This window comes from Pongo pygmaeus, chromosome 12, assembly GCF_028885625.2.
Source record: "Pongo pygmaeus isolate AG05252 chromosome 12, NHGRI_mPonPyg2-v2.0_pri, whole genome shotgun sequence".
NCBI classification, from domain to species: Eukaryota; Metazoa; Chordata; class Mammalia; order Primates; family Hominidae; genus Pongo; species Pongo pygmaeus.
The window spans coordinates 133,382,983-133,402,499 of NC_072385.2; the positions used below are offsets into that span (position 1 = coordinate 133,382,983).

At 45.4% G+C, this 19,517-nt stretch overlaps 1 protein-coding gene and 1 pseudogene across 1 annotated transcript; both read left to right on the forward strand.

Annotated features, from left to right (window-relative positions):
* The first annotated feature begins 276 nt into the window (after positions 1 to 276).
* On the forward strand, positions 277 to 7,022 carry LOC129030043 (histone-lysine N-methyltransferase SETMAR-like; annotated as a pseudogene).
* A 10,636-nt stretch (positions 7,023 to 17,658) lies between these two features.
* On the forward strand, positions 17,659 to 19,113 carry LOC129030547 (uncharacterized). The gene is made up of 2 exons (XM_054475945.1): positions 17,659 to 17,699; positions 18,104 to 19,113. Exon 2 carries the CDS (start codon positions 18,243 to 18,245, stop codon positions 18,957 to 18,959), a length of 717 nt encoding a protein of 238 aa, XP_054331920.1. The 5' UTR covers positions 17,659 to 17,699; positions 18,104 to 18,242; the 3' UTR covers positions 18,960 to 19,113.
* The last annotated feature ends 404 nt before the right edge of the window (positions 19,114 to 19,517 follow it).

The following is a 19,517-nucleotide window of genomic DNA, read 5'->3' on the forward strand; positions in this document are numbered from 1 at the left end:
AATGAAATACCTTATGAGAAATTCACTAAGGCATTGCTTAAATAAACAAGGCCGTATCTACTCAATGGAAAATAACATTTCTTTTCAAAAGAATGATGAACTCTATACTAGTAAGGCATAATATTCAAGATATATGGTTAAGTGATAAAATAAAACCTGATTTTAGATTGTGTGCATCATATGTTTTTGTGTGTATAAGAATTAAAGTTGGAAAACATTAGCAGAATATAAATAATATAAGCAACATATAATAGACAGTGCACCACGTAGGTCACGATGATACAGGAGGGGCAGGTTCCCGGTGAGGGCTGCACCCTCGGGCCTGTGCCCACGGATCTAAGTGAGAGAGGCACTTCTGTTTTCCCACCTGAATGTTGCATTTCCAAGACCACTCTGGCCTGCCACACCCCCCATCGTGTGCCCATATAAACCCGAGACGTTAGCGGGCAGACACACAAACTGCTGAATGTTGAGAGAAGTGGAGAGCGGCTGAGAGCAGTGGAGAGAGGCAGAGAACAATACTGTGGCCCGGCAGAGAAGGAGGGAAGAGGCACCTGAACACCAAGAGGAGTTTGCTGACAACAGCCAAACTCCAGGAGAAGATGATCTCCCCCGCCCCTCCACCTTCCAGCTCCCCGTGCATCTGCTGAGAGCCACCTTCACCACTCAACAGAACCCTGCACTCATCCTTCCAGCCTGCTTGTGATTCGATTCTTCCAGGATGCTGGACAAGAGCTTGGGACACAGAAGGCTGTCCCATTGGCTCTCTGCCCTTGTGATAAGGCAGAAGGTCCGCTGAGCTGGTTAACACTCAAGCCATCTGCAGGCAGCCAAGCTGAGAGAGCTCTGTAACACGGAGGTTGCACGCACTCACCTCTAGACACTACTGCAGGGCCAAGAGCCCAAAGTCCTTGCCCTAGCTTCTGCCCCTGCCCCTCTGCATGCTCCTGCTAGGGGTTTGAGCTGCAGCGTGGCCAAACAGGTGAGCCACACTCCTGTAGTACATCCTGCGAGGCGAATTCAGAGAATTCTCCAGTTTCAACAATATACTGTATCGTACAGTGTGTAACATACAACAGGTGTAATGCAGAACATGTACCATGCACTGTGCACTGTGTGTGTGCGGGACTCCTTCCTGTCTATAAACAGGGGAATATATATACGCACACATACATATATACATGTAGCATGTACTGTGCACTGTGTGTGTGCAGGGGCACCTTCCTGTCTATGAACAGGGAACTATATATATACACACACATATATACATGTAGCATGCACTGTGCACTGTGTGTGTACAGGGGCACCTTCCTGTCTATAAACAGGGGGCTATATATATATATACACACACACATATATATATGAATGCTGTTTGCTGTTACTTGTTGCACATGGACAGACTGTTTCTGGGATCATCTAGAAGACACAGAAAAAGCAATTAACTTCAGACAAGGAGTTCTGTTGCTGGGTGAACAAGTGGACAAGGTGGGATTTTACTTATTTATTTTTTATTTTAAATTTTGAACCAATTAAATACATTCAAATACAGTCAAACATTAAAATAGCTGGATTTTGAGAATTACTTCATAGCTGGGCTCTGTAGGAACAGTCAAGACCTCTCCCTCCCTCTAGGTCATAACTGGTCTGGGCTCAACACCAACTCATCAGGCGAGAAGGAGCCAGAAACAGCTGGATGGGTGCAGACAGCTGCAGGGGGCCTGGCTCACTCACCCAGGTTCACAGCCTCAGGGGCTATGCGGGCTGTCACCCCAGCAGCCGGATTCCAGAGCCCCACTCTAGATGTGCCCCACCCAACTCACAGGCAAGCACACCTTCCTGGGGGTGCAGCTGGCACTGTCAGCTGTACAGAGCCTCAGGCTACTTTTCCAAGGGGAGCCCATGACCCTTGATTCCTTCAAAAAAAAAAAAAAAGGGAATGATTTTCCTTATTCCAGGCACGTCTTTCCTAATAGTGGAGCAGAGAGAGTGCCGCTGTGCTGAATCCCAGACGGAGTGGCATCCATGCTCACATTCCACACAATGTAGTACTGACTTAGCAGACTGAAGTCCCCACTACAGCAGCCGGCCCCGGCAGAGCTTTCAAGGAAGGTTGCTGGGGCTGGTGTTTCCCACAGCTGCTGGGCTCCTCGCTTCCCGGGATGCCTGGGTAGTGGTAGGGATGCGTGGCTGTTCAAAGTCGTCCAGGCGGGAAGAGAGCAGCCAGGAGCCCGCTGCACAGTGCAGGATGCAGCCTCAGGACTGCCTGGAGTCAGGTCCCGTGAGGGAGCATGGAGGGTGCCCAAGGCCAGTTCCCAGGGGCCTGGGGGAGGGGAGGGCCCCCACTCCTGGGTGTCAAATCAAGTGTGGCCTAAAGCTGCCTCCTTACATATTTTAAGTTCGGCCTAAAGGTTTCTCTGTACGTGGTGAGCTATAACCTAAGCGGGGTTGTACACAGACTGTAGCCTATACTTGCGCCAATCACCGAGATTTGGCCACTCAGACGTAGCCAGTTGTTTGAACCCTGTTAAAATAAGGCAAATGCGGGCTGTTACCAATCCAGCTGTCTCCATCCCTCACGTCCGTTTCTGTCTGTTACTTTCCTTTCCCTGTCCATAAATCTTCCTCCCAGACGTGGCTGCGCTGGAGTCTCTGAGCCTCCTCCAGCTGGGAAGGCTGCCCGATCATTGCTCGGTTAAACTCTGTTCAACTTAATTTGCCTGAAGTTTTTCTTTTACCAAGGGCTTTCACTCTTGGGCCAGACTCCCCCAGACAGAGCCCTGGGGCCCGGCGGGGCAGGCTGTTCCGGGTTAGGAACGAGCTGGTGACCCTGGCCCATCATTCCTGCCCGTGCCAGCTCCTCCCAGGGCCCCCAGGGCAGGCTCTGTGGGTCATTCCTTGTAAAATCAGGTTCCAGGTCCGCCCGCTGCAGTTTCTGACTCCACGTGTCTGGGCCATGGAGGTCCTGGTGACCCTATGGGTGCCTTTAGTGACAGTTGGTGAGCCTCTGCCCGTCCGCCTCCCTGGTCCACACTGAGTGTGTCCCTTGCGTGTGGAGCCTGCATGTGTGCCGGGTGACCTGATACCCGGTTCTGTGTTCTCTAGGCCAGTTGGTGGCAAGAGTCAGGTGTGTTTTTTCCACACCGTTCTTCCTCCCGCTGTCAGTATCTTGATACATTAGGAGCCTCACTGTGCAACTTGTCGTAGAAGGTGCAGAGCTATGAATCAGGCACTTGATCAAAGTAAAGTAAATTTTGTTTAATAGCATGTGGCCATCAGCACTGCAGACCATCCAGGGGGCTTCCAGGGAGAATCCCACGCCTGATGTTGTGTCTATTCCTTTTCAGCAGCTGTGGAAAAGAGCTATTTGCTTGCTGTGTTTCCTTTTCTTCTAACTGCGAAAACCGGAGCGCAGGATGTTCTTGAACAACATGGAATCAACCCAAATAAAATGCCTCCTGCTGTGAAAAATCATAGAACGCCCACTTCAGATTTCCAGGCTCCGGGATAGCAAAGCGTCTGTGAATTCTACACGACAGCCAGTTCCCACTGGGAGCTGATCCATTTTGTCTAAAGCACCAACTGTTTTGAGCAATAAGCCAAAAACAAGGTTTTCCAGATGGTTCGCCTTCCACAAAGGCAAAATAACCTATGGGGCATCATTTGACAACTCCACACGTGGGCTCTGGGACAGGAACAGGTGGCCAGGCCTTTCCTTCCCTGTGGTTTGTTTCCTCCCTTTCCAGCCGCAGACTTCACTCGGTTCAGTACGTGCCAAAGGCCTGGCCTCAGCATCTGTCACACGCCTGGGAGCCCAGCCCCGCTCAGCTTCCAAGTCGCCCGGCCTGCCTGGAGCACCGAGTCTCTCCACTGGTTCTTCCCTTGAGACAGCGTCTTCTCTACGGCTCTGGAGGGCCACACGCCCACCTTACACTTCCTCACTTGCTCATTTGCAACTGGAAGCTTGACCCGTGTGATCAGCCAGAGATTTATTCACCAGAATGTCTGCATTCTCTTACGGGCTTTGCAAATGCTAAATCGTAGAGTGTTTCCGCTTTTAAAGTTTAAATCCTCTCACTGGTAAGCGAATAATTATTCTTAAAAGTAGACTCTACTGGAAAGGTCACTAAGAGGGTTATTTCGATTAAAATACATTTATTTTTCTTGAAATGTGTTAAGTGGCCTTTGTCTAGGTGTTTATAATAGAAGAGTACATAAAAATGAATTTCTCTAGAGATGCAGCATACTCTAAAGATTTATCATTAGATAATTAAAAATACATAAGTCATGCTAACATTTCCATATGTAAATGGAGAACATTAACTCTCCTACTATTTAGTTATAAAATACCAAATTCTGTAATTATCCTTTATTGAATTACACTATATTGCAAAAATGCCAGTTACTCACTTTTAAATTTGACAATGTATGTGATGAATTATAAATTTAATAGCCTACATCTTTTCTCTTGTATCAAATTCTCAAAACTTAATCTTAAACTTTTGTTACTGGAGTTAAAAGATTGCTGCTAAGATGGAAAAATACCAATTTAGAAAAAAATAATGTATATAATGGAAACATCCATTAATTTAAACATACACTTTATGCAAATGAGCATACTATTTTGTACTTTCAGGTCAGAGAGGATAAAATATACAATGTGTGCTGTAAATAGATTTGGAACACTTTATAATATCAAAGAATTTAAAAACTGTAAGATTGTCTAGCTCTTCCATTCTGGGACAAAAAATTAAAAATAAGAAAAATTAAGCAATCAGTTAAAGACAAAAACAGCTGGGCTCCTCCCTGTGACTTCCAGGTGAGGGCCATTTCTACAGCTTCTCCAATGTGTGGACTGGGTCAGGCCTTAAACTGGAAGCCTTGACTAGCAGTGAAACAGCCTGACAAATGTTACCTATTTTCTACACTTTTTTTCAAATATGGTGAAAGTTCTCAGAATGAAAGTGGAGTCGCTTGTGTTAAAACCTGGATGAGCTGAGCTGGGGAAGGCGTTGGAGGGAGGGCTTTGCTGCATGAATGCCTGACAACAATAACTATCACTAAAGACTCTGCAAACACCACATCCACGCACAAAAGCCCCGAGGACCTTGCAAGGGCTCTGCTGCACGAATGCCTTGACAACAAGAGCTAAAGACTCTACAGACACGACATCCATGCACAAAAGCCCCGGAGACCTTAGTCAGAAAGCACCTCTGTGAGGACATCTGCCCAGCACCTGCCTGTCCAACCCCACACCGGCACCACCCTTGCTATGGACCCTTGTAGGCAAGGATAATTGTCTCCAAACAACTTATGTTTTCTTTAAAAACTCTCGTCTTCCTTGACCTCCCTGAATGTATTCACTGACTCCCATTGCAATGCTGAATTCCCAAACAAATATTCTTTTCTTCAGAAGGTCTTTCTGTCTCTTATTTAGGTTGGCAATAATAAAGTCAAATTACAAAGAACTCAGAAGAAAGTTCAAACCTGTTTTTAGGAACGAATGGTCTCTCGACACTGTGTCTTCTTGGAGTGGTGCCTGGTTCCACCTGTGTGCTGTTGTCCTCTTGTTTTCAGGGATGAACAGTCTCTCGACACTGTGTCTTCTTGGAGTAGCGCCTGGTTCCGCCTGTGTGCTGGTTCCACCTGTGTGCTGGTTCCGCCTGTGTGCTGGTGTCAGCTCTTGACACTGTGTCTTCTTGGAGTGGCGCCTGGTTCCGCCTGTGTGCTGGTTCCACCTGTGTGCTGGTTCCACCTGTGTGGTGGTGCCCTCGTTTCTGCCATTATTTTTATTTCCTAAAATGTTTTCCATCCTTTTCTGTGTTCAGCCTGTGAGTGTAAAAGTAATTGTGCTGTTTGCATTGTTGGAATTTGCCATTTGATATTGGAAAACATTTTAAACTACATGTGGTTGCGTTATACATCATTTTAATGAGCATTTCTCACTTTATGTTTTTTTGCTAATGACTTATTACCCGGTGTTATTTTACGTTTATTTTAGACTATGGAAATGATATTAGGAAAAAAGCAAATTCAAGCAATTTTCTTATTCAGGTTCAAAATGGGTCATAAAGCAGCTGAGATGACTTGCAACATCAACGATGCATTTGGCCTCGGAGCTGCTAATGAACATACAACGCAGTGGTGGTTCCAGAAGTTTTGCAAAAAATATGAGGGCCTTGAAGATGAGGAGTGTAGTGGCCGGCCATCGGAAGTTGACAATGACCAATTGAGAGCAATCATCAAGCTGATCCTCTTACAACCACACGAGAAGCTGCCAAAGAACTCAGCGTTGGCCATTCTACAGTCGTTCAGCATTTGAAGCAAACTGGAAAGGTGAAAAGCTTAATAAGTGGGTTCCTCATGAGCTGAGTGAAAATTTTTTTAAAAATTGTCGTTTTGAAGTGTCTTCTCATTCTACACAACAACAAACCGTTTCTCAGACTGTGACGTGTGACGAAAAGTGGATTTTATACAACAACCCGTGATGACCAGCTCAGTGGTTGGACTGAGAAGAAGCTCCAAAGCACTTCCCCAAGCCAAACTTGCACCAAAAAAAGGTCCTGGTCACTGTCTGGTGGTCTGTGCCTGTCTGATCCACTACCGTTCTGAATCTGAGTGAAACCATTACACCTGAGAAGTGTGCTCAAAAAATCAATGAGATGCACCAGAAACTGCAATGCCTGCAGCTGGCATTGGTTGATAAAAAGGGCCCAATTCTTCTCCACCACAATGCCTGACCACACGTCTCACAACCAACACTTCAAAAGTTGAATGAATTGGGCTACAAATTTTGCCTCATCCGCCATATTCACCTGACCTCTTCCCAACCGACTACCACTTCTTCAAGCATCTTGACAACTTTTTGCAGGGAAAACACTTCCACACCCATCAGGATGCAGAAAATGCTTTCCAAGAGTTTGTCAGATCCTGAAGTATGGATTTTTATGCTATGGGAATAAACAAACTTATTTCTCATTGGCAAAAAATGTGCTGATTGTAATGGTTCCTATTTTGATTCATGAAGATGTGTTTGACCCTAGTTATAATGATTTAAAATTCATGGTCCAAAACCACAATTACTTTCGCACCAACCTAATATTTTCTGCTGTATGTGCCATCCAGTTGACTATTTCAATCACTTCTAATACCCACGTATTTAGTGCTTAGCTGCAATTATTTTATTTTCCAGTTATACAACTTTCATTTGTTGCATTTTTTGAAAAAGATAAGTTATGTCTGATTGGCTTCTCCACCTCATGGCTGGTCTTCTTGGAGGACACCTTCATTGCAATCTGCATCTCTTCACCACAGTGGCTGGTGCTCCCTGATCAGCTTCTCTTATCCCTTTCTTACAGGGTCTTTGGGGTGTTGTTTTTTGGTCCAGAAAACTTTGTGGCTGGTAGCACCTTTGCCTGAGTTTTGCTCAAGCCCACTGGGCTGGTTCTCCCCACTTGGCCTAGCAGGCTGTGCTCCATTCACACAACCAGCCTGGGTCCATGCCTGCTAAGGGCAAGTCAAGCATGGAGCGGCAAGGGGTGCATGAGGGAGTGTGGGGTCCAGCCAGTGTGCAGTCAGCACGCCAGTTGCTGCAGCGGGGCAGGCAGCTCCAGGTGCCAGCATGGGTGCCAGCTCTCTGCAAGCCTGTGGCTTGACTAGGCACACCACAGGCAGCTTCCGTGGCCAGCACTGGGGAATGCAGTGGCACCTGGAGGCCTGAAGACACCAAGAACCGCAGGGCCTCAAAGAGGGAGTCACAGCCTTGGCTTGGGGAGTTCTGAGGTCTGGGCTCCCCACGGGGCCGCAGCGCTTCTCTCCCTCTCTTTGCCTGCAATGTGGTGAGCAAGGGATGTATTTCAGCCTCATTTGTATTACAGCTTTTTTAGCCATGCCACTCAGTAGGTCCCAAGTTCTTGTCCTGTGACCAGGAAGAATGAAGTATGCAGACAAGTGGAGGGTGAGCAGGATGAAGGGGAGCTTTATTGAGTGATAGAACAGCTCAGAGAAGGGGATAGCTCCTTTCCACAGCCAGGGTGCCCCGATGCGTGTCCAGCTCCTAGCAGATGGTAGCTCCTCTCTGCAGCAGGTCATCCCACCATTTCCCCAGCTCCTAGCAGAGAGGAGGCCCTAGAGTGGGTTGCTCCTCTCTTCAGCTGGTCATCCAGATATCTGCTCAGCTCTGGCTGAGCCCAGAGATTTTATGGGCCTCAGAGGGGAGGAAGTGAATGCCAAATGATCCATGGGCAGCCATGGGCAGGCCCAGAAAAGACACCACAAGTTTTTACTTTGGTTTGCAAGACCCCTACCTTCAGGCCCTTCCTGGTCTGAAGGTGAGGCCTCACCAGGGACCTGTCACTTCTGCCCAGGAACCTGTCTGCCTCCTGCCATGCTTCATGGCACCCAGACTATAGGTGCCAAGGATGTGTGCAGGCCAGCCCTGAGCTGCCCTCAGCCTCCCCTCGGCTTCCCTCTTATGCTCCTTGGTGCCCAAAGTCTGGAGGTGGGCTGAGGCAGCAGGGGGCTGGTGTGTCAGCACTGCCTGGAGCATGTGCACACCCAGCCAGGCTGACAGTGCCTGGGCTTGGCCCTAACTTTGCTCCAAGATTGGAGTGGGTGCCAACAGCAGGGAGAAGCCAGGCAGCAGAATCAGAAACTTCTGAGCCTATGAGGGCAGAGGGGGCATTCTTGGGCCCCCAAGAGTTCAGAGATGCCTGGGTCCACAGCCGTAGTTTGGGTGGCTGCAGCTGCACACATGGGGGTGGGGATCCTGCCTGCTCTGTGGAGCAGGGGGCCTGGGTCTGCAGCCATGACATGGGTGTCCTGCCTGCTCCCACCCCATCAACTCGGAAGGGGCAGGGATCCCAGCTGTCTCCAGCTCCCACTGGCTCTGTGGAATGTGCAGCTTCTGCAGTGGCTTCTGGCTGCTCTAGATGGGTCTCCCCTGCCATTACTTCTCTTCTCTACTCTCCTTTTATTTTTAGTTTATTTTTAGTTTGGTTTGTCCTGTCACTGGTTTGCTTGGTAATCTTTAACTGAATGCTGTGCTATGAATTGAATGGTGACCACCAATTCATAAGTTGACACGTGGCCCTCAGTAATTGAGAATGTGACCTTATTTGAAGATGGGGCCTTGAAAACATAATCAAGTGAAAATGAAGTCATTCAGGTGGGCTGATCCAGGATGATGGGGATCTTATAACTTCTTATGTCCAGGGGAAAGGAGGACATAGAGCCACACACAGGGGATGACCACGTGAGGACACAGCAGGAAGGCTGCCATCCACCCATGAACAGAAGAGGCCCCAGGAGAATGCAACTCTGCCCCCACCTTCATCTCAAACGTCTGTCCTCCCGAATCACAAGAGAACACAGTTATGCGCTTAAGGCACCCAGTGTGTGATATTTTGTTATGCAGCAACCCTAGCAAACAAATGCAGCCAGTTACAATGTGTGATGCTGTGGAGAGTCCAGGCTGGAGCACGCTGACCACCTTGGCTAAGCATTCCCTTTCCAGCTGTAGCCAGATATGATGTGTGAGTCTACAGAGAGTCTAGGGCAGAGCACGCTGGCCCCCTTGGCTAAGCATGTGCTTTCTGGCCTAGGCTGCATATGATGTGTGAGGCTGCAGAGAGTCCAGGCTGGAGCACGCTGACCACCTTGGCTAAGCATTCACTTCTGGCCTAGGCCAGATATGATGTGTGAGGCTGCAGAGAGTCCAGGCTGGAGCACACTGACTGCCTTGGCTAAGCATTCATTTCCATGTCCTGGCCTCAGTCGGAGAGGAGGCAGGTCCCACAGATCTGCTCTCGTTTCTGCTGGTCTGAAGTGGGGTTTCAGTTTCTGTGTGGAGCAATTCATTAGAGATTTGATCTCAAAGCGCAGGCATTGGCCTGTACCTGTTCCTTCACGGAGCTGAACTCCTGCTCATGGTCCCCAGCCTAGGGGCAGCCAAATGGGCTAACCCCAGCCAAGGGGCTGTTTGGTGACCTCTGAACCACAGCTTTCCATAGTCTCTTGTTCTCCAGGCCTGAGCCACTTACAAACTGCAGATGTTTCATTCAGGGAGAAAGTGGCACACGCTCCGAGACCCACCTGAGAAAGCTCCATCCTCTCAGAATCTAGGCCCCTCTGGTTCTGCCATGTTGGTGATGCTTTGGCTCTGTGTCCCCACCCAAATCTCATCTCAATTTATAATCCCCACGTGTTGAGGGAGGGACCTGGTGGGAGATGATTGTGTCCCCACCCAAATCTCATCTCAATTTATAATCCCCACGTGTCGAGGGAGGGACCTGGTGGGAGATGATTGGATCATGGGGTGGTTTCTCCCATGCTGTTCTCACGAGTTCTTATAAGAGCTGATGGCTGTAGTGTGGCACTTCCCTGCTCTTTCTCACTCTCTCTCCTGCCACTTTGTGAGGAAGGGCTTGCTTCCCTTTAACCTCTGCTATGATTGTAAGTTTCCTGAGGCCTCCGTAGCCATGTGGACCTGTAAGTCAATTAAACCTCTTGTTTATAAATTGCCCAGGCTCAGGTAGTACCTTTCTAGCAGTGTGAGTAACCCTGAATGCTGAATTTTTTCTGGACAGCTGGGTTTGTCTGCTCAGAACTCAGCATACAGTTTGGCTGTCACCCGTGTCTTTAAGGTCAGCTCTCTAGACTCTCCAGCCCTGGCTAACACCACACTAGCAAATGCCCAGAAAGGAAGAACCCCACAAAAAGCCAGGCCTTCCTCAACCACCTTCCCTTCTGTCCAGAATGCGGCCCCACCTGGCGAGTCTGAGATAGTGCCTGGAAGACACTTCTTCTTTTGTCCAGCGGTTCTCATTCCTGGTGGGAAGATTGGTCAGCAGGATGGCTGTGCCGAAATTGGAAGTTAAATTTTAAGAATACAGTTTTTAGGAAAATAGTTTGAATATTCCTCAAGGAAAATGGCAATAGCAAGAAAGAGAATTGATAACAGTTTCTGGAAGAAATACTGTGGTGAGATAAGAATTGATGAATCAGGAAGTTAGCAAAAGAGCTGGTCATTCATTCGATTCACCTTTGATTCACCTGCTCCCGCTCCTGATTCCTTCTCTGTTGAGATACCGCTCTTTCCCTGAGTTGTGATGTAGTCACCGGTTTAAACTTTATGAGTTTTAAATTTTATGCTTTTGGGAGTCTTATTTAGGAAATCTACACTAGCCTTATACCATAAAGATGTTTGTGTACATATTCTATGCACTTAATAATTTTCCTCTAATATTGACATTTTTAAGCTTTAAAAGGTTACTTTTATGTGTGGTTTAAGTGAAGGATGGTGATTTATTATTCATCATACAATGAACCAGGTTTCTAACCATGCTAGTGAGTATGAGAAGGTATCTCATTGTAGTTTTAATTTGCATTTCCCTGAAGACGAATGACATTGAGCATCTTTGCCTTTGCTTATCAGCCATCCGTATATCTTCTTTGGTAAAGTGCATGTTCATATGTTTTGACAAATTTTTAATTATTATTATTATACTTTAAGTTTTAAGGTACGTGTGCACAATGTGCAGGTTTGTTACATATGTTTATATGTGCCATGTTGGTGTGCTGCACCCATTAACTCTTCATTTAACATTAGGTACATCTCCTAATGCTATCCCTCCCCCCTCCCCCCACTCCACAACAGGCCCTGGTGTGTGATGTTCCCTTTCCTGTGTCCATGTGTTCTCATTGTTCAGTTATCATTGTTCAGTTCCCACCTATGGGTGAGAACATGCGGTGTTTGGTTTTTTGTCCTTGTGATAGTTTGCTGAGAATGATGGTTTCCAGCTTCATCCATGTCTCTAAAAAGGACACGAACTCACCATTTTTTATGGCTGCATTGTGGAAGTCAGTGTGGCGATTCCTCAAGGATTTAGAACTAGAAATACCATTTGACCCAGCCATCCCATTACTGGGTATATACCCAAAGGATTATAAATCATGCTGTTATAAAGACACATGTACCTGTATGTTTATTGCAGCACTATTCACAATAGCAAAGACTTGGAACCAACCCAAATGTCCAACAATGATAGACTGGATTAAGAAAATGTGGCACATATATACCACGTTTTGGCAAATTTTTAATCTCACCTTTGAGAAAATCAATTGACAGTAAATGTTGGGATTTATTCCTGGACTCTCATCTGTTCCCTGGTCTCTACATGTATCTTCACGCTGATGCCACATGTCCTGATCGCTGCCACTTCCTAGTATGCTTCAAAATCAGGAAGTTACAGTCTTTTATCTATTTTATTTTCAAAATTGATTTGGTTATTCTTGGCATTTTTCATTTTCATATAAATATTAGGATAAGGTTGTCAATTTCTTTAAAAAGCCATATGGAATTTTGATGGAGAGTGCATTGAATCCATAATCAATTTGGAGAGAATTGTCTTCTTGATTAGCTTTCTGTTGCTGATGTAAGAGATTACCACAAATTTAATGGCTAAAAACAGCACAGATTTATTACCTCACAGCTCTGGAAGTCAGAAGTCCAAAGTTGGTCTCACCAGACTAAAATGAAGGTGCTGGCAGGGCTGCTTTCCTTCCACAGGCCCCAGAAGCAGGTCTTGTTCCTGGCATTTTCCATGTTCTAGAGGCACGTGACTTCCTCGGCCAGTGGCCCTTCCCTCTGCCTTCCTTCCTGTACCTCTCCCACCTCCCTCTTTCTCCCATAGAGACCCATGTGATGACACTGGACTGGCCCGGGCAATTCAGGAGTATCTCACCACTCAAAATCCTTCAGCACACCTGCAACACCAATTTTTGCCAAGTAACATATTCAAAGGTGTCTGGGATTCGAACATGTTATCTTGTGGGGTGGGGCATTATTTTGCACATTAAATCAATGTTAAGTCTCACAATCCATGAACAGAAAATGTCTCTCCATATCTTTAAAGCCACTTTAATTCCTATTAGTAACATTTTCTAATTTACAATGCACATGACTTGCACTACTTTTGTTAAACTTATTCTTATGTATTTTATAATTTTGGATGATATGAATAAAATTGCATTCTTAATTTCCTTTTCAGGTTGTTCATTGCTTACATATTTCAATACAATTAATTTCATATTAATTTGTATTCTGTAAACTTGCTGTGCTTTCAAAAATTAGTTTTAATAGTTGTCTGTGGATTCCCCAGGATTTTTTACGTACAGGACTCTGACATCTGCCAATACAAATAGTGTATTTCTTTCTTCCAATTTAGGCACCTTTTTGCCGTGTTTGCACAGGCTGTACCACGTTGGAAAGGAAATGAGAGGAGATGTCCTTGCCTTTCCTGAACTCAGAGGGACATGGTCCGTCCCCCTCCATTTAGCCTGGTATCGGCTTGGGGATTGTGTTTAGATTTTCTTTATCAGTTTTTAATTTATTAGATTCCTAGTTTGTAGAGTGCTTTTGTCATGAAAGTGCATTGAATTTTGTTCAGTGCTTTTTCTGCATCTAGTGAAATGATCATGTGGTTTTTGTACAAATAGGATGCTTTACATTTATTTTTTAATGTTAAAGCAACCTCTTTTCTCAGGGACAAATCCCACTTGATCATAGTGTTTAGCCTTGTTGTAATGTGATGTGGCTTTAGTTTGCTAATATTTTGTCAAGAGCTTTTCCATTTATATATGAGAGATATTGGTCTGTAGTTTTCTTTCTTGCTATGCCTTTGGCTTTTCTATCAGGGTGATAGACAGGTGTCCATCAGGGTGACAGACAGGTAAACAGCACTTTCAGGCTCTTGCTGAAATTCTCAGTTGCAAGCAACAATGAGGATTTCCAGGACTTTAATTTGATTTTAAAGCCCTGTATTAATTTTTACAAAATGCAATGAATTCATTCAGCAGTTCTGTGTCCATCTATCTTTTGTAAAAGGTGGGCTCAACACACACACTCTCTTGTCTCATAGAATCATAGAATGAGTTGTTAATCATTCTTTTCCCCTCTATTTGATGGCAGAGTTTGTGAGATATTGATATTACATGTTTAAATATTTGATAAAAAGTTACTATCTGGGTGAGACCATCTGGGCCTGAATTTTTCTTTGTCTGAAGATTTTTAGTTCTTCATTCAGCTTCTTTACTTGCTATACATTTATTCAGATTTTCTATTATATATGGAGTCATTTTGCTAATTTGTTCCTTTCTAGGAATTTGACAACTATATCGATGTCATAGAATTTATTCCCAAAATATTGTTCAGAGAATTCTTTTGTGATTTTTAATTTCAGAGGAGTCACTGGTAATGTCTCCTCTTTCATTCATAAATTTCACTATCTGTGTCTTCTCTTCTCTGTCTTTTTTTTTTTTTTTTTTTTTTTTGACAGAGTCTTGCTCTGTCACCCAGGCTGGAGTGTAGTGGCGCAATCTCGGCTCACTTCAACCTCTGCCTCCTGAGTTCAAGCGATTCTCCTGCTTCAGCCTCCTGAGTAGCTGGGATTACAGGCACGCACCACCACGCCCAGCTAATTTTTTTGTATTTTTAGTAGAGACAGGGTTTCACCATGTTGGTCAGGGTGGTCTCGAACTCCTGACCTTGGGATCCGCCCACCTCGGCCTCCCAAAGTGCTGGGATTACAGGCGTGAGCCACCACGCCTGGCCTGTCTTTTTTTTTCTTCAAGCTAAAGGCTTATCAATTTTGTTGATCTTTTCAAAGCACGAACTTTTGGTTCCCTCAAATTTTCTCTATTTTTCTATTTCATTAATTCTCCTTTACTCTTTAGTGCTTCTTTTATTGGCTTGCCTTCAGTTTAATTTGCTTTTCTTTTTCTAGATTTTCAGTGCAGAAGCTCAGATTATTGACTTGAGACCTTCATTATCTTTTCATGGAGGCATTTAAAGCTATAAATTTTCCTCTAAGCACTATGTTAGCTTTGTCTCATAACTTTTGATGTTTTGATTTTATTGTCCTTTAGAAAAGCATACTTTCTAATTTCCCCTGTAATTTCTCTTTTGGCTCATGAATTTAGAAATGTGTTGTTTAATTTATAAATACTTTTGGATTTCTCAAATTTCCTTCTGTTGTTAATTTCCGATTTAAATCAATTGTGGTCCAAGAGCGTCGTCTGCATGATATCAGCACTTTCAAATGCATCAATACTTGTTAAGTTGCCATATTAAGTATAATATTTCATTTATTCTATTAGCCATTATTAGCCCTGAGATGTGATAGGTTCTTATTTATGGTTATTTTGTTAACTTCTCTCAAGCAAGCCCAAAATGTAAATAACACATCACACTTTCAGTCTCTTGCTGAAATTCTCAGTTGCAAGCAACAGTGAGGGTTTCCAAACCTTCACTTTGATTTTAAACCCTGTATTATTTTTATAAAAATGGAATGGATTCTTCCATCAGTTGTGTGTCCATTTATCTTTTGTGAAAGGTGGGCTCGAGACACATTCTCTTCTAAAGCGTTTTTGCCCTGCACAGTGAATAAGCGCAGAAAAAAAGAACTTGTGGAAGGCAGTGTGTCCCTGTAGACTCATCTTCTCAGCCTCTGTAATGGTAAAGGATGGGACTTAAATTGCTTGCTTGTGACGGAATTCATGTAAGCGACTAGAATGTCAGGTAAGAAGTGAGTTGTTCTGGGAGTTCAGAGAATGGGTAGCAGTCAGGATTGCTGGATTTACCAAATAAAAACACAGGACGCCCACCTAAATTTAAACTTCAGATAAACAGTCCCCCTTTTTAAGTAGGTCCCATCCAGTTCTCAGCACCTATTTATGCTAGAACAAAAGGTGCTGTTGATGTGCCCTGTGTTGTATGGGTTGATCCCAAAGTGACTGGAAGGATGCGGCTCTAGGATAGGGCAGCGTCCACACTGTTCCACCCTGGCTCGTTTCCACCCACCCGGCCTCCCTTCCAATGGGCCTGGGGTCCAGCAGCCAAGCAGCTAAGGTCATGGGCCCCGGAGACCACCTCCCTGGGCCAGAGCATGGCAGAGGTGGATCCTGTCTGAGAAGAGACAGCCACGCTCTGCAGAGAATGTGCCTGAGCTCATGCCCAGGCGTGGATTGATTGCTGGTCACCACCTGGCCCATTCCGCTCATTTCCAGGCAATTCCAAATAGCCTCCAAGGTGGCTGCATCATGCTGGCTTACCGACCTGGGCTGCCCCTCCACACAGTCTATTCAACACTGCCTGGCATTGGCAGACCTTCCAGTGTTGCAGTATTAGATATAAAAGGCGTCTTATCAAGGTTTTCATTTACATTTTCTGATTATTAATGATTCACTTGAATTTTGGTGTTTGGAGTGACAGTTTGCAGTTCTTGCCCACTTTGCATCAGTTTTTATGTTCATCTTTTATTGATTTGTAGGTATTCTTTACATATTCTGAATTCAAATTTTTGTTAGTTTAAGAAGTTTCGGGTGTCTTCTCTTTTCCTTTTATTTTACAGCTTGATGAAGCATATAGTTTGGAACTAAAGCAAGACTCCAAGGGCATCGGAAACAAGAGCTATCTTGGTCACCAAAACAGTGCTGTGCTGAGCATCTTGCAAACTGACCAACTGGCTTTAAAACAAAATGGAGCTCTCTTAGGTACTTTCTAAAGTTTCTCCCTAAACTCCCCTGTAAGTATTCCTGGATGAAGGTGCCCACGGCCCTCAAGGGGTTCCCAGGGGTATGAATCATAAGGTGAACTGCACTCAGGTGTCTAATAGGACCCCTGCTGAAAAGCAACCTGCACCCTGCTCTTGAGTTCAGAGGTTCACTGGGGATGAAGGCAGACACTGGGGCCTAGTGCAAGGGCATCAGCACACGGCAGGTGTCAGGGAGGAAGCCAGGGTGGAGGCGACACACGGACAGCTTGGAGGGGGAGCACCTTCAGGTGTGGCCTGGAGTCGTGCACAGGAATTTTAAAACTTGAAATGAAATATGGGAGAGGGGGAAGACGTGAACAAATGCAAATGAAATATGGGAGAGGGGGAAGACGTGAACAAATGCAAATGGAATATGGGAGAGGGGGAAGACATGAACCAATGCCAAATGCTTGAACATTCTGGTCACTGATAATGAAGGACAAGAGTCAAAGTGTTTTCTGTGCAGAAAATTGAAAATATTCTTGGAAAATATATATTGAGAAATCTGTAAACCTTGACACTTCATCAAAATCTATTCCATCTGGGATCATTTAGGGCTTTAACTTACTGACCTAAAAAATGAATTTCCTATCTGTCAGAGTTGATATTGTGACTTCTTTTTTTTGAGACAAAGTCTCACTCTCATCCAGGCTGGAGCGCAGTGACACAGTCATGGCTCACTGCAGCCTCCACCTCCTGGACTCAAATGACCCTTCCACCTCAGCCCCCTGAATAGCTGGGACTACAAGTGTGCACCACCACACCCGGCTAATTAAAAAAAGAAAAATTGTAGAGACAAGGTCTCACTATGTTGCCCAGGCTGGTCTTGAACTCTGGGGCTTAAGAGATCCTCTTGCCTCAGCATCCCAAAGGGCTGAGATTACAGGCATGAGCCACCAAGGCTGGCAATTATAACTTTTTAAGTCTTGGCTTGGAATGTGGGGAATATTAACTTTCATGAAGAAATATAACATAGTTCATGTCAGCAAAGACACTGTTTTCAGGCTCTTTCATACAGAAATAAAATACAGAGATGAAATAGGATGACTTTGTTGGGAAAAAGATGACTAAGGAGTCAGAAGGAACACCAGTCCAGTTGCTAAGCTTGAGGTGAGTGTGAGTGTGTCTCCGTCCCTCCGTGCTGCTGTAACAAAAAAACCACAGACTGGGTAATTCACAAGTAATAGAAAGTAACTTAAAAGCAAAAGAAATTTATTTTTCACAGTGCTGAAGGCTGGGAGTCCAAGATCAAGGCACTGGCAGGGTCGGTGTCTGATGAAGGCTGCTGTCTGTATCCAAGGTGGCCTTGGGGCGGGTGCCTGGTCCTCACGGGGTGGGAGGCGGAAGGCCTGTGGCAGCCTCAGCCACCTTCCTCCAGCCCCTGCACAAGGCAATCATCCCTTCACTTCCCAAGGGCCCCGCATCCTCACACCACCACAACGGGATTCAGTTTCAACATGAACTTGAAGGGTCACACGTTCAAACCACAGTAGACTCTCTTTTTTTAAATTTAGAGCTGTGCACTGTTGAGTTTATCGCGATGAGAACAGTGAGTGTCTTTCATCTGGCTGCACTTGCTGGAGGCACTGCCTGCTCTGGCCTCCTCGCTCCGGAACATTCCCTGCTGAACAATGACACCAGGGAAGGCCAAGGATGGGCACACAAGGCTCAGTCCTTCACCTGATGGTGGCTTGGTCATGTTTATCTTTCCCTTTTCTCAAAGACCTGTGTGGGGCCAGAGAGAGCTGGGGTTTCCAGTGGCCTGAAGTGTGGCGGAAAGCAGAGGCTTCCACTGGGAAAAAGGGAATTCTTCCAAAGAGAAGGATGAAGCCAGCAGCAGGGGTCCCGGCAGGACTGACCCCCATGGAGCTGATGAGGCCCATTGTTGGGAAGCACGCACATTCTCCTCGAAAACAGACACAGGTCAACCCGTGTTACGGGGTCGGCGAGGCAGGACTGACCCCCATGGAGCTGATGAGGCCCATTGTTGGGAAGCACACACATTCTCCTCGAAAACAGACACAGGTCAACCTGTGTTATGGGGTCGGCGAGGCAGGACTGACCCCCATGGAGCTAATGAGGCCCATTGTTGGGAAGCACGCACATTCTCCTCGAAAACAGACACAGGTCAACCCGTGTTACGGGGTCTGCGAGGCAGGACTGACCCCCATGGAGCTGATGAGGCCCATTGTTGGGAAGCACACACATTCTCCTCGAAAACAGACACAGGTCAACCCGTGTTACGGGGTCCGCGAGGCAGGCCTGACCCCCATGGAGCTGATGAGGCCGAGTGTCGGGAAGCACGCATATTCTCCTCGAAAACAGACACAGGTCAACCTGCGTTACAGGGTCGGCAAGGTCATCAGATAACCCCACAGTGTCTAATACTGTAACTACATGCCTGCCTAAAATGACCTGGCACACCGTAGGTGCACACAAGATTCTACATAGTGAAAATACATAGACAATTGTTGCTAATTTTTGATCCTGGAAGATCCACTGGATCGATACTTTAGAAGAGGATAATGGATAAAATCAATCGATAGGAAAATTCAAATATTTAGAAAATACTAGTTTTAATCTACTGTAAAAATATCGTAAATTTGTACTGAACTGTTTTTCCTTATTACAAAAATATTCAAGCAATAAAAATGTCAGATATTACTGTGGACTATGCTGTAATTGCTTATCTGAAAATCACATTTATGTTGATATACGGGAACCCTTGACATTACCTTTTATGTTCCTTTGGACACTGAGGTGTTGTGTAGGGTGATTTTAATAATCAAGTTTTATTCCTGGAATCTCTGATACAGCATTTACTCCTTCATATAATGTGATCATAAAACAATGAGACTAGTTTTAGCAGGGGTTTCTGAACACAATTTGTATGATAGGCGGTATCTATACTACAATGCACTTATCCCA